Genomic DNA, 15,951 nt, shown 5'->3' with positions numbered 1-15,951 from the left:
GAGCAAATGCTCCTAAAAGAAGCATAAGGAGTCAATGATGCTTTTTTATTGTGTGGGTGCCAGCTTATTTTTAGGGACACAAAATTAAGAGTCCTGATCGACTAAAGCCCTTAACGGTTTCACTGAATGCTGTATGGGGGACTCCCGCCCTCTGCCTCTACAGCCCAGATCCTGGAGACAATAGTAGGAGGATCTCTGATGAGACAGGAGCCTGAGGGCCGGGAAGAGGAAGCATGCAGGCAGAGCCCCTCTATGCCAAAGGAGTATCTCTCCCAATGCTGCCACCTCCTCCAAGCAGTGCTGCTCCCCCCACGTCTCTGGCATGAGCAGCAGAGGGGAGAACAGAACTGTGGAGATCCATCTAGGTGAATGTAGGGAGGTGAGCCAGCTGTGCAATATGAAAGTCTCCCTGTCACTGCAGTGGAGTTTGCTTCAGTTCCCGTGGCCTGCTCCTCCCCTTGCCCATATCCCTGGGCTCCTAGAAAGGAGCTTAGACAGCAGCCGTGTTGGAAAGCAGGCAAAGGAAGGCCCTGGGTGGCCTCTGGAGATGAAATGCTCCTTTGCAGATTTGGAGACATGCAGCAGAAAGTTGGCAGTGGCTCCTCCCCATCCGCCCCTCACATCTAGCAAACAGCCCTTCTGGATTTTATCCCTGGAATTCTCTCTCTCTCTCTCTCTCACACACACACACACGCAAGCCATGAATAACTACGGCGAGGTTTATCCAAGAGGCTAAGGCATTCCGAGCAGCAAGGTGGCTGGGCCTTATAGCCAGGTTAGCAAAAGAGCCCAGCAGTGCCCTAAACTTAGACACCTAAACCAGGGCCACAGCCCTTTGGAGTCGATGGCAGTTTTTCCACGGACCGCAGTGGATTTCAGATCAGGGCCCTACATGGCTGGATTTTCAAAAGAGCTCAGCTCCCACTTAGGCACCCAATGAAGTCATCAAGTCTTCCAAAGCGCTAAGCTCCCATGAAGAAGAGTGGAGCTGCTTGGATGCAGGTGGCTTTGGGAAACCCAAGCCCAGTTGTCAGTGCTGAGGGCTTTTGAAAATCTGGCCCTTAATTTTCAGCCTGCTTTGAAAGCGCCTCACAAATGAAACGGAACAACTCTACTGCCCAAATGACATCTGGGGTGTGAAATAAAATAAGCCTAATCTTGAGGGGGATCTCATCAGTACAGGTTATTATTCCCCCCTTGCTAACGGCGAATGGCCCAGCCATCTTCAGCGAGCTGCAAGCGGTCTCCCAGCTGCCGAGATGAATTATGACTAGCATGAGTAATATTAACCCCTCTGGGATAAGTCAGTGGGTAATAAAATAAAAACCGCACAGCTGCTAATGGCAGCAAACAGAGTCTTTATTAATCAGCAAGTCTGATCATATCATGAGAGAGTTACCCAGCCTTCTGTACGGGCCGTGCTGCAATAAAGTCAAGGGGCACCATGCTCCCAATGTTTGCAGTGTACAGAGCAGTTTGGTGCTAATCATTATCCTGCCACGTTTTAAGGAGGGGATACAAATATATACAGCTTATCTGTCATGCCATCTATGGGGGTGGCTGTGTTAATAGTCTGGCCAGGTTACTGAACCTCAAGGTAGTTAAAAAAAGGGGGGTGGGGGGAGAGAGAGAGAGAGAGAGACAGACAGACAAATGCTGTTTCCTGCAGGGTCTCCCCATAGTGTTCATTTGCAAGGCCTACTCGAAAGAGCAACCTTTCAGACACACAGCAGCACAGCTAGTTGTCATACCAGGGCACTTTTACTTAGTCATAAGGAGTGAATAAATTCACATCAATTGCTATAAGAAGGATTCAGCTCGCAGACTCTGTGGTGTAAATGCACGTCTGGTCTCCATTTGTAATGCATTCAGCTGACAGCACCACTGAGCACTGGTAACAAAAAAGTTCGGTGTATTGCAGCCAAAGTGGGCCTGTTCGTTTCTGAGTCAGAGAGCTTTTATTGTCACATGTTAATGTGCTTTTAACACTGATAAATGATGAAGAGCTACAAAACATTCAACAAATGACTTTGTCAAAAGATAGGGGTTAGGTTGTCCATTGGCTAATCCAATATACTCCGGTTCCTAGTTCCCTTTTCTCTGGGATGCTGGTTTTACATCCCCATTAACTATTCTCTCTGTAGTTTTCCATGCAGTGGAAAGTCTGATCAAAAGTAACAAAAGCCTTTGTTAGACTGCACTGGGGGCCAAAATGTAAGCACCAGAAACGTTCACAGGGACTAGGCTTTCCATGCTTTAAGAGAAATTAAAAATAGCAAGCCAGTCTACAATATGGAAACCCAATTGTACTGTGCAATTGTGTCATCGGGAAAGATTTCATTACAGGATTATTCTATGGTTACAAAGAACCAGAAAAATCTTTAGGAGACACGAGGGAAAAAGATCCCTTTCTTGATAATCTCATATTTTCAACATTCTTGAATCACTTTTCCCCCTCAAACTCAAGGTCTCTCCTCTCCCCTCCCTTTTCTAATTGGCTGTGTTAGTTTAAATCTTATTTCCAACTCTCTCTGTCTCTCCCCATCCTCCCAGTGCTACAGACACCAGGCCTTTAAAATTCCTGCTCCACCCCATTCCATGGCCCAAGGATGGCTTACATTTGCGCCAGGGCATCACAAGTTGTTGGCGTGGCCGCCACGTCTTTTGGTTATTGTTATGTTTTGGTTTAAGCACTGTTTCCTTTGTCACCTTTGGTATCAGAGGTGCCATATAAATATGATGCAATGTAATTGACAAAACCCCCGCATGCAGGCTCAATGAAGGTTCTTTGGAAGTAGAACTTTACCTTCTGTGTGATGTGGTTGACCCAAGGAGAAGAGCAGTTGCTGAGGTCCGGCCCTTGTGGGTCCCAGATCCCATCAGGAGCGAGACACAGGAAAGTTGAAACACCTAAAAAGACAACACAGGAAGGACAACTCAGGAAGGACAAAAGACAACTCTGTATTATCTGCTACCAAATGCATCAATAAGCCTGGGTCTATTTTCACAGGCTTCAATCATTTCATAATGAGAGAACATGTACCCAACATTTGCAACCCATGTAAGCTATGTTTTGAGGACCTCAATGGGACGATATGCCTGGCCCACATTACTATAGTATCCAAGCACCTCACAATCTTTAATGCATTTATCCTCACAATGCCTCTGGGAAGTAGGGAAGTACCATTATCTCCATTTCACAGATAAGGAACCGAGGCACAGACAGACTACGTGACTTGTCCAAGGTAACACAGGGAGCCTGTGACAGAGAAGGAAAGTGAACCTGGGTCCCACAAGTCCTAGGCTACTGCCCTAACCAACAGACAAGCCTTTATCTTTGCTTTGCACCCCCCCCCCCCCCGATCAGTCCCTCAGACTCACCATCCCCCTCCCCTGCCATTTTATGAAGATTCTGCTGCACTGTGAAGCCCTGGAACCACATGGATGGAAACACACCAAGTTTAATAGCTACAAATAAGATGCAATACAATTCAAATAAGATGCAATAACTCACACTCCCCCGATCCCCACCACCACACACATAGTGACAAAAGGGACTTTAGGGGAGAAGCTGCTTAGCAAATACTTCCTAAACACTCTCATGAAAAAGACAGCAAAATATACCAGGAGCTTACAGACAAAGAGAAACTCAGTTTCAATGGTTCAGCGAGACAGCTTTAGAAAGCAAGGAAGCAGAGATGTAGATTAAAGAGCCTGCATCCCATAAGGTGCTCTGCACTGAAGAGCCAAACTTTTCAATAGGGAAGTAAATGAGATATGGGGCCTGATGTTACTCCCATTAAAGTCAAAGAGTGTTTTGCTGATGTCTTCAAAGGGAGCAGGAACCAGTGTACTGACAACACATGGCAGCTTTAATGAATCATATGAATCACAGAAATTAGAGCTAGGAAAGGTCTATTGGCCTCTCTGGACCATCTCCTGCCTGCGGGGAATTTTTCCATATTCCAAAATACTTCATCCAATCTAGTTTTCTATAACTCATGCAATGGGGGCATACAGATTCCCTATAAAGACTATTCCACTGCCTCATAGATCTTGTTGTTAGGAAATGGCTCCTGATATTCAGCCTAACTTTTCTTTTGCTTCCTTTCTTTCCTTTATTTTATGACCAGGACTTTATAGATGATTATTGTATTCTCCCCTTGGTCATCATACAGCTGAGCAATGGGCCTGATCCTCCAATGACCTAAACTTTGCGTAATCATTTACATCTGCATAAAGTGCCTCTAAAAGGCACCAGAAGTACTATTTTATACCCGCTCTGCACTCACTGGGTCCAAGTCTCTTCTCACAAACACAGGGTTTATATGTATATTATGCTATTGACTTCACCTGGTGTGAAAGAAGGCTCAGAAGCAGCGCATACGTATGTAAATGATGACACAAGATGCACGGCACTGGAAAATTAAGACCTAACGTATTTTGCGCCTTTAAATTTTTCTGCACTTCTTCCAAAGCTGTATTAATTTTTTGTTGCTCTTTAGTGAATTCCCTCCACCTTCCTCATATTTTATCGGTATACGGGTTCTCAAAACTGGATACTAGAACCAGTTCCAGATTTACAATGGCACCAAAGGAACTGTGGCGCTGGGGCAATGCTCAGAAGTGGCCCTGTCTACTCGCTCCACCTCCACTCGGCCTCTTCCTTGGTGAGGCCCCGCCTGCCGCTTGCTTCTCTAATAAGAACATAAGAAACGTCATAATGGGTCAGACCAAAGGTCCATCTAGCCCAGTATCTTGTCTTCCAACAGTGGCCAATGCCAGGTGCCCCAGGGGGAATGAACAGAACAGGTAATCATCAAGTGATCCATCCCCTGTTGCTCATTCCCTCCAAAAAAGAGAGTAGCTTTTCACCCCAGACAGGACTTGAACCCACAGTCTCTGGTTACAAGGCTAATGGCTAAAGCATACGGGGTATACTCCCACTCCCACTCCCTCTCTGCCCACTCCCCACTGTGTGAGCAGGGGCAGGGCCTCGAGGCAGAGCACAGGTGGGGTCTTTGGGCAAAGAGGTTGTAAAGGGGCGCGGCCTCAGGGTAGAGCGTGGGCAGGGCCTCGGGTAGGGGTGGGGCCATAGTCCGGGTACCAGGGCCCACAAAAGATTAATCCGGCCCTGACTAGAACTGGCTAAAAACCTCCTGAACATTTTCACCAAAAAACAGACACATTTTTCTTAAACATTTTGGCGGAAAAAAAAATCAAATCCAGTTGTTTGACATGTCGGAGAAAAAAATAATTTTGAATTTTGACTTTTCAAATTTTTCCCCCCATTTTTTGGCCAGCTCTCCTGTATGTATTTGACGGGAGAAATCTGCCTTTCCTTCCCCAGGAACTTCAGCGGGTGCTGGAATTGTGTGGTATTTCTGAAAAATCAGCCACTTCCAGTTAGGTGCCTAGCTATGGATCACGGAGCCCAACTTTCTGCACCCCAATTTGAGAATCTTGGCCACAATCTTTAAAATGATATCAATTGAAACAGCCGAAATCACACCACGGCAAACAATAAGACTTAGGATTAACTTCGAACAACCAAAACCTCGTCAATCAGCCCAGGCACTGCTCATCCATATACAGAACAAAGATAATACAGTGTATTGCATAATGTACTCAACAGGGCATTTCCCTTGGGGCACCAAGGCCTGATATTGCCAGATCCTGGGCAGCCTCCCCTCCCACTCTTTTCACTGGGAGTTGAAGGTGTTCAGAATCTTGCAGGGAGTGCTCGGCATATTCAGGAGCTGGTCCTTCATACAGCTGGGAATTCCTCAGCTGCCTGCCACACTTCCTACATAGCCATTAGCTGATTCCACTGATGCCAGGCCATGTGGGCCTGCCTGCCTGCCAGGAGACAGTGTGTATGTTATAAATGATAGTAGCAAGCAGATCTCTGACCAAGTCACTGAAAGAACCAGACAAATGGAGAAAGAGGCAGAGCGTCATAGAATTAAAGGCCAGAAGGAACCACCAGATAATTGATTATGACTTCCTATATATCACAGGCCAACATCACCACCCAGCATCCGCACATGGCTTGCTCAGGCCAATTCAATGGGGCTCACCTACTGTTCCCATAGGGCAGGGCTGCTTTGCCATCTGTCCTTGCCGGGTCCTAAACCACATGATCTCACGGGCTTCCACAGCATCACAGCTCTCTGCCCCTACAGCGGGGAGCTGGGAGGAGGCAGGTGGAAGGGGTGTAGTCATTTCACTGGGGACATCTACCACCAGGGAGGGCGTGCTTGTGCTCCTGTTCCTTCTGCCTGCGGCTGAGGTGGTGGTGGTGCGCCCGGTGCTTGTGGCAGTGAGGAGAAGAGGGGTGCTGGTGGTGGTGCTTCCCATGCCATGCGCCCCAGATGTCGATACTTCTGAAACCAAGCAAAAGTACATTAAAAAAATGCAATTGCGGATCTCTTTGGCTTTGAGATGTTCTATCATAGAGGACACATAAATATTCCATGATGCACTGTTTACTCTACAAAATTAGCAAGGACCATAGGAAGCGACTACATCAAAACTGTGCCCGAGTACCAAACAACTCATTAATTACAGCTTTGCGAAAGGTAGGCTTTCATAGTCCTTCCCAAAGCATAGCAAAGACACTCTCTTTACAGAGTGCAACTACATTACAAAACACATAAGAGGTGTTCAGCTTCTTCCAATCAAACATTAATTCCTTCTTAAACGTCCGCTGGTGACCACTGTAGGCAAGGAAGAATAGGCCTGGAAGAATTAGATTTTTATTGCTAAATCTCAGCCAATGTCGACTTCACCTACATACACAAACTGATGAAAAAATATTTCCATTGATAATCATTACAATTTATAGATCGGCAAAACAAGAGAAATGCCGCTTGAGAGCTTATTAGTGTCAAAAATCCAGAGATATACAATTTTGAATGAGGCTCATTACAAATGGACTAGCAAATGCATAGTAAAAACAGGCATAATCTGCTGATTTAAAGATATTTACTTTGAATATTTTGACATGTGAGGTTGACAATTTGTGTTTTAATGGTTCACAAAGCTTTAACTATCACAAATCTACTCTCTCTAAATAATTGCCAGACCTCCCCCCGCCCCAAAACCATGAATATTCAAATAGATAAAAATGGGGGGGAAATGCTTAAAACCTATAATTTTGCACAACTGAACATTTAAATTGATAGAAATCTAAAACGATTCTTACAAATAAACATCAATATGATCTGTCAAAATTATCAAGACATAAAAATTGAATTCTACCACACCTATGTATAAGTATGTAAAATTACAATAGAATAGAGTAGATCTTTCAAGCAAGCTCATGTCACTCAGTGGTATTAACTGATGGATGGCTAATTTTGGCTGACCTGGAAAAGCCTTCCCCAGGAACTGCTGCTCAAAGAGATTCCCAGTACCCTGCTCAATGTCAGCCACAGTGCAGAACTGCGCTAATGACTACCACCAATGACTGTGTGAAACATCCTTCCTGTATACATCACCCTCTTGCAGTGCCTGACAAGAGTACTGTCTTATGGAGAGTCATTCCAGCCACAAGTGCACACACAGGGATTAGCCCAGAGATGGTTTATGGAACTAATTCATTCACATTCCATAACAACTCCCGTGCTAATGCCTGATCCTACCAGTAATGCTGGCGCCCTCCCAATGGCGCACGTATGGTGGCCTTAAAGGAACACCTCACAGAAGGCACATTCCTTGATGGTTTAATCATTAAAAGGATGTTCCATTACAACTGTTGCTGACAAGATGGGCCTGGCAGCAGTGAGAGGTTAACTAATTTAAAACCACATTAACCTGCTCTATGTTGCATAATTGCTCTGCTAAGTATTGTGTGTGAAAATATGGAGAGACAGTTCCCCTGTAATTACATTATTTTGTCTGCTATTTAGACCCACATGTTGGCTCTGATTAGGACTTCCGAAAAGCTGACCAAATAGAGCACTCTTATTAGGTACTTCATTACAATGTGCACTTCAGGCTGAGACAGAGCTGTGGGTCCTGGCTCCCTACTGCCTTGTCTCTTGTGCATTCATTTAAAGTGCCTCCATGCTGCACAGAGGGGGAATGAGTACACAATGCACAAGGGTAGAGGAGAACTGGCTTCCTGTTATCGCCACCGTCGAAAAAATGGATGCCTTTTCCACCACCTTTTCCGCACTGAGCAGGGACCCACCCCCATGACAGTATATCATACATTTTTGGTAGGAGACTGAGGCCTTCCGATTTTTCGCTTGGCGTAACATTTTGCTTCACTCTTGAAACTAGGGCTTGCCAAAGTGTCCAGTTTGGGGAGAAACAAGAGTCCCACAAGCCCAGTTTCATGGCAGGAGAGTCACTGCAGCCCATGACACTACACAACACCATTTAAAGATATGTTGGCTTTTTCTCCTTAAAAGCAAATATACCCCTTGAGGCCCTGGAGACATACACTTTACTTAGTACTCCCTTGAGTGCAGGGGACTGGACTAGATGACCTCTCGAGGTTCTTTTCCAGTCCTACATTTCTATGAGTCTATGAACGTAGTGTCTGAGCACCTCATAATTGTTAATGTATTGATCCTCACAGCACCTTGCATGGTAGGGATAGGTTATCATCCCCATTACACAGGTGGAAAACTGAGGCAAAGTAACATGGGGAATCCAACCCATGGATTCAAACCCAGATCTCAGACCAGTGCGCTCACCACTGGACAATCTCTCTCTTCTATATTGAGCACTATGACTAGCTAGCTAAATATTCTTGGAAGAATCTTAAGTTTTTAATGGGGAGATTTTTATCGGACTCAACTATCAATTTCTTGCCATTTACATTTTTTTTAAAAAATCACTGTTTCTGTGATAACATTATTAGTTCAATGTACTTGCTTTATGGCTTTCCTCAGTGACAACCATACTGGGCCCAACCCTGTGATCTGTTCATTCAGCATCAGTTGCATGTGTTTTGCCCCTTTTGGGATCAGGCCCTTTATTATTAACCTCCTGACCCTAACTTGCCAGCATTAAACACTGTGGTCTATATGTGTGCATACAAGAACTGGGTTTGTCAGGAGGCGGCTTTGAAAATCAGGGTCGTTTAATCTACCATGGGGCTGCTGATCATATTTTCTAGCATGTTCACACTGACTCACTTTCACTCTGTGTTCTGGGTTTGAATGAATCTCAAAAAAAGGCAAAGCAAAACTTCACAAAAATCACCAGGTTTCACCTTGTTTCTGTTCAAAGCTGCACTAAAACACCAAGCTACATATGCTCTCCATCTGAAGTTACTGCATGGCTAAAAGGTTCTTGAGAACTTCAGCAAATATGGTATAGTCAAATTTCACCTGCTTTTACTTTACAATGTGATTAGAAAGGAAGAAAGAAAGAAAGAAAGAAAATTGCCATAGGATGTTTCCAGTTGCCTTAGGTAACTATACTTTACCTTTAATTTTCAGAATAACATATACTAAGTAGTGTGAATATAGAGATGGTCATGTCTATATTAGTTAAGGCACCTAAGGCAAAACTGACCTGTAATTATGAGTGACCACTCAATTTTTACAAACATTTCTGAGTGTAGGTGGAAAAGACAAATTGTTTTTCAAGAGTCAGTGGAGAACAATACCAGAATTAATGCCCAAGTATACATAGCCAACATTTTAATTAATGGGTGTCAAAAATTAGGGGGTAAGTCCATATTCAGGCAACTCACTAAGTGACCTGGTTTTCAAAATGATGAGTGCTCAGCAGCTCCCATTGACTTGAACAGAAATCTCGGGTTGTTTGAAATGTTGAGCCTGCTTTTTAGAAATAGTTATTGTAAATCTTGGAGTATATTGGTTTTAGGTTGTAGCTCTGTAAGGTTTATTTTATCAGGTATGCATTGGGAATTTACAAATATGTTTCCTTAGTCATAAAATGGCAGTTATTTTATCTGCCTAGACCCCTGGGCATTGATGCAAGAAGCAGTTTCAAGGGTATTTTTCTCTTTCTTTTGTATGTGTGTGTGTGCTTCTCTATTACTGTTACAAATAAATAAATAAAAACAATCTCAGCACTGAATGCAGCTTCACATGAAGGACAAACAATAAGAAAGGATAAAACAACTGGTCTGAAGTCACCGAACAGAATTAGATGGACCGAATTCAGTTCAAAGTTCTAATTATTCAACAAGTCACCATGATAATGAGTTCCAAAAGACAAGACTGCCATATTAACAGCAGTGAGTTTTACAGAACACAGAAAGCTCCCACTGTAGATTTCACTCACACATCCATGTACTTTAAAACCAACTTAATTGGTTAGTTGGAAAAGAATAGATTGGAATCATTTACATATAAATAACTCTTAAATCCAAGTAAAACCACGAATAGACTGCAACTTGTGCAAATTTACTTGAATTTCTACAGTACAGAATACAGATGAGCTACCCAGATTTAGCCACATTGCCAATAAATGGTCAATTTGAAACTTGAAGAAAATCAGTGTTGCATGGGGCCATTTTAATAGAAGACACTACTTCATAATACAATGTTTTCTTACAGAAGAGCAGTAACCTTTAAAAATCATTAACTTTATTATAACTAGAAATGCGGATGTCTGGTTATTTTATTTTTATGGCTTGTTTTATTATGCTTTGCCATTTTGAGAGTTTAAGGTTAGATTTAGGGTAAATTTAGATTTCTATAACAAGCTTTAGATGCAGAACATTTGTGAGTCTCTACACTTGGATTCTATGGAGCATCGTTCTGGTGCTAAATGTAACCCACAGAGCTACTGGGAAAGTCTGAGCCCTGGTTTAGGCAACCGTCCCTTCCCCTAGATAACCTAAAGCAATACTTTATTTTTTCTCCCCATATCCTATACATATACGGAAAGTCTACATCAATAATATAAGACTAGCTTTTCCAGACATGCTCAGACTAGAGTGACAGCTACAAAAGGGCATTTCTAAGGTCCTCAGCAGGATAGCTGCAACTCACTAGGAAATATATAGACCTACCTAATGGGCTGACTGTGTGAGGAAAAGATATGACCCATCTTCCCTGCTCTTTCTATTTCTCAAATTTCACAGAGTTCAAGACTTCAAGATCCATGCTCAGGCAAAACTCCCATTAGGCTCAGTGGGAATTTTGCCAGAGTAACGACCAAGTAAGGACTATGCTCAAAACAAGCAGTGTTTTCAAGAACGTGGAATAACCACATCCTTTATTTTTTACTTCATTGCCTAAAGTGATAGCCCAGCTGTATTCAGTTAGGCTAAGATCACTGTATGGGTTCCTGACACAGGAAGAATCCCATATGTCATCTCATACTCAGTTATATTCACTCCTTTGTGGCATTGTCAGACACCGGATTGTGTTCACCAGTGACCATACACTAGACTCATAGACATTAAGACCAGAAGGGACTATCATGATCATCGAGTCTGGCCTCTTGCACATTGCAGGCCACAGAATCTCACCCGCCCACGTCTGCAATAGGCCCATAACCTCTGGCTGAGTTACTGAAGTCCTCACATCTTGATTTAAAAACTGCAAGACTAATCTTTTTATATTACAATACAAACTGCTTTGATTCTAGGCAAGAGTGCCTGTCATCACCAAATATTCATTTGCTCAGGTAATCTTTTAGCGTGTCTAAACATCAGGAAAATTACCCTGGGTAATTCATCTTTGGAACAACTTACCTAGGGACATGGTGGATTTTCCATCACTTGAGGCCTTTAAATCATTTCTCAAACTGGGGGGCCCGACCCAAAAGCGGGTCACAAGGCTGTTGTAGAGGGGGTCGTGAGATCACAAAAATACTGCCAGGAGGAAGAGGGAGCTGGAGGGGGAGCGGGGATACAGCAGCTGCCTCTCTCTGGCCAGCCAGTTCTGAAGGCAGTATTGCCACCAGCAGCAGTGCAGAAGGAAGGGTGGTGATACCTATGAGTACGTACACTAATTTGCTATCACTATTTGGGGGGGGGGGGGGGGAAGAGGGGTCGTCACTGCCTGAAATATTTTCAGAGGGGGGTCCCAGCAAAAAAGTTAAATCAAGGCTGGATATCTTTCTGAAAAGAGGTGATGCAGAAATTGCAGGATGAAGTTCTATGCCCTGCGTTAGGGAGGATGTCAGACTAGATGATCATCAAGATCCCTTCTGACTTTAAAACCTATGAATCTGTGGATCTAAAGGTTTGTTCTAGTATAAAGACACACAAAGAGTCAGTACTTCCTCATTTCAGAGGTGGGTGACGGAGTGCTTGCAGTTTCACAAAGGATGTTGTTAGTCTCTGTTCTTTTTGTGGATACAGACTAACATGGCTGCTACTCTGAAACCAGCTAAATGAAGTGATTCTATAAGGCTCTACAGAAAGCTTGGAGAAAGCATGACATTCTAACAGATGTTGATGGCCAAGAAACCATTCATGTTCATCAGTTTGGATGTTATGAACAGGTCTCCCACTGAAAACACTTGAACAAATATTTAGAATGAAATTGAACAGTTCAACTACCATTGAAATTTTAGAACAATCAAGTTATTTTCTCATACAAATCTTCTGTGTCTGCATTCACAATTATTCACATGTTGAGAAAATACAGCATTGCTAGTTTGTGAAAGGACGTTAGAAGCTCAAAACCTAAAAGTCTTTCTCTGCTGATTTTGTCCTTTTTCTATATGATAAATATTTATTTTGCTTAGATCATTTAATTCCTTTCCTTTCTTTTTCTATCAAACAAAATATATTTATATGCTTAATAGGAAGGTTTAGATACCTCTTGAAAGAAAAAAAAATTCTGGTTTGAAATTTTTTTAAAAATCAAAACAGCTGTTTTTCTCTCTTCCACTGTCTTGTAAACATATCTTGAGTGAATTAGTTTCCTATTGACATTGTTCAACACTTGTCACTGCATTTTTTTTAATCTTAGTAGAAAAAATATTTTTAATTGAAAACCAACCCTATTTCTTTTTCTTTCTTTATGGATTTGATCCAAAGTTCACTGAAATCAATGGGAAGATTCTCATCAACTTCAGTAAGCTTTGGGTCAAGCCTTGCAATGCATACTGGCATTATTAACAATGATATGAGCAAATATCTTGGAATATGACTTGTTGATTAACCACTAGAGTGAAATATCGTCTTTGGTACATGAGGCGAAGGGCAGCACCTTCCTGTGCTGTCCCATGTAATGTGTTTGTGTGTCGAGCTAGCTAGCTATATATCTCTGTACCCATTTGAATATTGTCTCCTGTATTCTACTGTCACATAGTAGCTATGGCATCAAAAATAGATTACCTTCCATTTCAAATAAAGAGAATTAACTATATATAACAGGAATAATTACTTGTGTTTACTAAAGAGGAAGGCCAAGTGTCTCTCATACCAAACCTATGGATTGCTCTCCACTATGCAAGGGCTCTCTTGCCAATCACAGATGAATCTGAACCAGAGACATATAGGAACACAAGAGTAAAATATGATTCTCCTGGACTCTTTCAGTAGCTGGGACTGCTGAAGGGATACATACAGGAAAAAGCCTGGGAGATGGGATTGGATGGAAAAAAGCCCAATGTGTCTCAATAGTCTGCTCAAGGTCTTCTATACCTGAACTCCTTGGAAATATGGGCCCAAACTAAGCCAAGTCAACTTGAAAGACATTCTTTAAGACAAGCTGTTCTTCCATCTCTGCCACAAAATCTAAGATGAGTGGGCAGTTGCTGGAACAAGCTGATTTTGACGTTGGTCCAAACATTCACAAACATTTTGACAAACATGGAAAGAGGTTCACATGGATCCAGACCAAATTTTAGGTGTATTCTGAATGCCAGGACAGGATTTACTGCAGTGGCCCAAACTCTGATGCAAACTCAATAGCTTTACCTGGATTCAACCTGAGGCCAGTTAAAACATTGTGATTTATCCAAACTTCACTTTGAGCTTTTAAAATGTATTTGAAAACCAGAATGAACATAAAATTCAAGGGTGTGAAACCAAAAAAACCACTGTGCTCCACTGCAGGATGCTAGACTCCTTCTCTCCCACGAACCCACATTGCCCCAGTGATTTAATTATTCAGATTCCAAATGCTAAACATGCAGAACCAGACTGTCCAAAGAGCTCAGCGTTACAGCTGGGAACATCTTTTCCCATCAAAACAGTTTCTTTCAATGGAAATTTAGGTTCTTGACTAAACTAAACTTATCACAAAAAAGTTCTGTCTTCCGTGGACATTTTTGAGTTTTTGTCAAAAACCTTCTGGCCAAATCCTGAAAATGTTCTGGTTTGGGCTGAAAATTTTTGGTTTTGGGTTTTTTTTTCCCTTCAATAAAAAGGTGACAATTTTATGTGGGAAAAATACTCATTTTCCAATCTGCATTATTGAGCACCCAGCAGCTCTCTTATCGGGCCCCTTCAATTTTTATCTGAGAAACAGATGTTCATTCTCATTCCAAAATACCCGTCACCTTTGATCTTTTCCAAAAAGTCACAGGACCTGACGTCTCAGTTTAAAATGTAAGCCTGTAGAGAGCCATTCAAAAAAGATGCGTTTCCTGGCCCAACTATGGGGCTACAGCAACCAGATTTAAATATTTAACTGCTGCATATTACATTTAACACAGGGAAATGTGAAGAATTTCCCCGGCTTTGGCACCAGGTAGTTAGGAAAGTGCTATATCACATCTGTGTTTACTATCATCACCCTTCTCAGCTTCTATCAGGCCATGGCTAGATAAAGACCTTACCCAGAATCTTACTTGCTCTCTCTTATTCAATGCCCAGGCTACCTCTGTGAATCTCTCTCACTCTTCAGAAGCCTTCTAGTAAGATCACTCATCACAAGCTTTTACTCTCACCTTTTGCAATTCCTTCTGAACATTTGGACAGAAATTAAAACTGGGCCATCATTCATAGTACAGGGGAAGGTAATGTCTCTTCACTATCATAGAATATCAGGGTTGGGAGGGACCTCAGGAGGTCATCTAGTCCAACCCCCTGCTTGAAGCAGGACCAATCCCCAATTTTTGCCCCAGATCCCTAAATGGCCCCCTCAAGGATTGAACTCACAACCCTGGGTTTAGCAGGCCAATGCTCAAACCACTGAGCTATCCCTCCCCCCCTCATGTCGTAATGCTTTTGGAAATGCAGACTAACTATGCCTATAGAAGCCCTGGTAAACAGGGAAACATTACAGAGGAGCTGATCTAATAGACAGTGCATCAGGATTTATTATAAATGCACTAATCTAACAGATCTGAGAGTTCAGTCGAAGAGCTATTTTTAGGCGATCTAGCTTTAAATCACTCCATTTATGTGCAAACACTGTCATATGTGGCTGCATTATTTTGAATTAACATATTTTAAAATATCAGATAGCCTTTTTTATGTCACATGTTATTTCAAAAAGGAAGATCATATCCCCACACCTTTTTCCATCCCCGGGGTACAACAGCTGCATATTATTACTGAAAGTATGTAGGGAACTTCTAACCTCCTAAACAATCTATGTTACCCAGTGTGATTCACATCCATCAGAGCCTTGGTTGCACGTCTGATACATAGAATCATAGATATTAAGGTCAGAAGGGACCATTATGATCGTCGAGTCTGACCTCTCGCACAACGCAGGCCACAGAATCTCACCCACCCACTCCTGTAACAAACCTCTAACCTATGTCTGAGCTATTGAAGTCCTCAAATTGTGGTTTAAAGACTTCGAGGTGCAGAGAATCCTCCAGCAAGTGCCCCACGCTGCAGAGGAAGATGAAAACCCCCCAGGGCCTCTGCCAATCTGCCCTGGAGGAAAATTCCTTCTCGACCCCAAATATGGCGGTCAGCTAAACCCTGAGCAAGTGGGTAAGACTCCCAAGCCAGTCATCCAGGAAAGAATTCTCTATAGTAACTCAGATCCCACCCCATCTAACATCCCATCACAGGCCACTGGGCATATCTACTGCTAA

At 42.7% G+C, this 15,951-nt stretch overlaps 1 protein-coding gene across 30 annotated transcripts in view; it reads right to left on the bottom strand.

Moving 5' to 3' along the window:
- The window catches only part of ADGRL3 (adhesion G protein-coupled receptor L3), an 809,498-nt gene that overhangs the window by 186,142 nt on the left and 607,405 nt on the right, over positions 1 to 15,951 (bottom strand). For 21 of the 30 annotated variants that reach the window (XM_073340228.1, XM_073340229.1, XM_073340219.1 and 18 more), the window contains 2 exons: positions 6,081 to 6,386; positions 2,807 to 2,910 (listed from right to left, as the gene is read on the bottom strand). In XM_073340228.1, coding sequence (XP_073196329.1) covers positions 2,807 to 2,910; positions 6,081 to 6,386 — 410 coding nt within the window. The remainder of the gene's footprint in view (positions 1 to 2,806; positions 2,911 to 6,080; positions 6,387 to 15,951) is intronic. The other 9 variants (XM_073340225.1, XM_073340227.1, XM_073340210.1 and 6 more) reach the window with 1 other exon arrangement.

Source organism: Lepidochelys kempii, chromosome 4 (genome assembly GCF_965140265.1).
Source record: "Lepidochelys kempii isolate rLepKem1 chromosome 4, rLepKem1.hap2, whole genome shotgun sequence".
NCBI lineage: Eukaryota > Metazoa > Chordata > Testudines > Cheloniidae > Lepidochelys > Lepidochelys kempii.
Note: the sequence above shows the minus strand (reverse complement) of the source record. Positions and strands in the feature narration are given on the sequence as shown.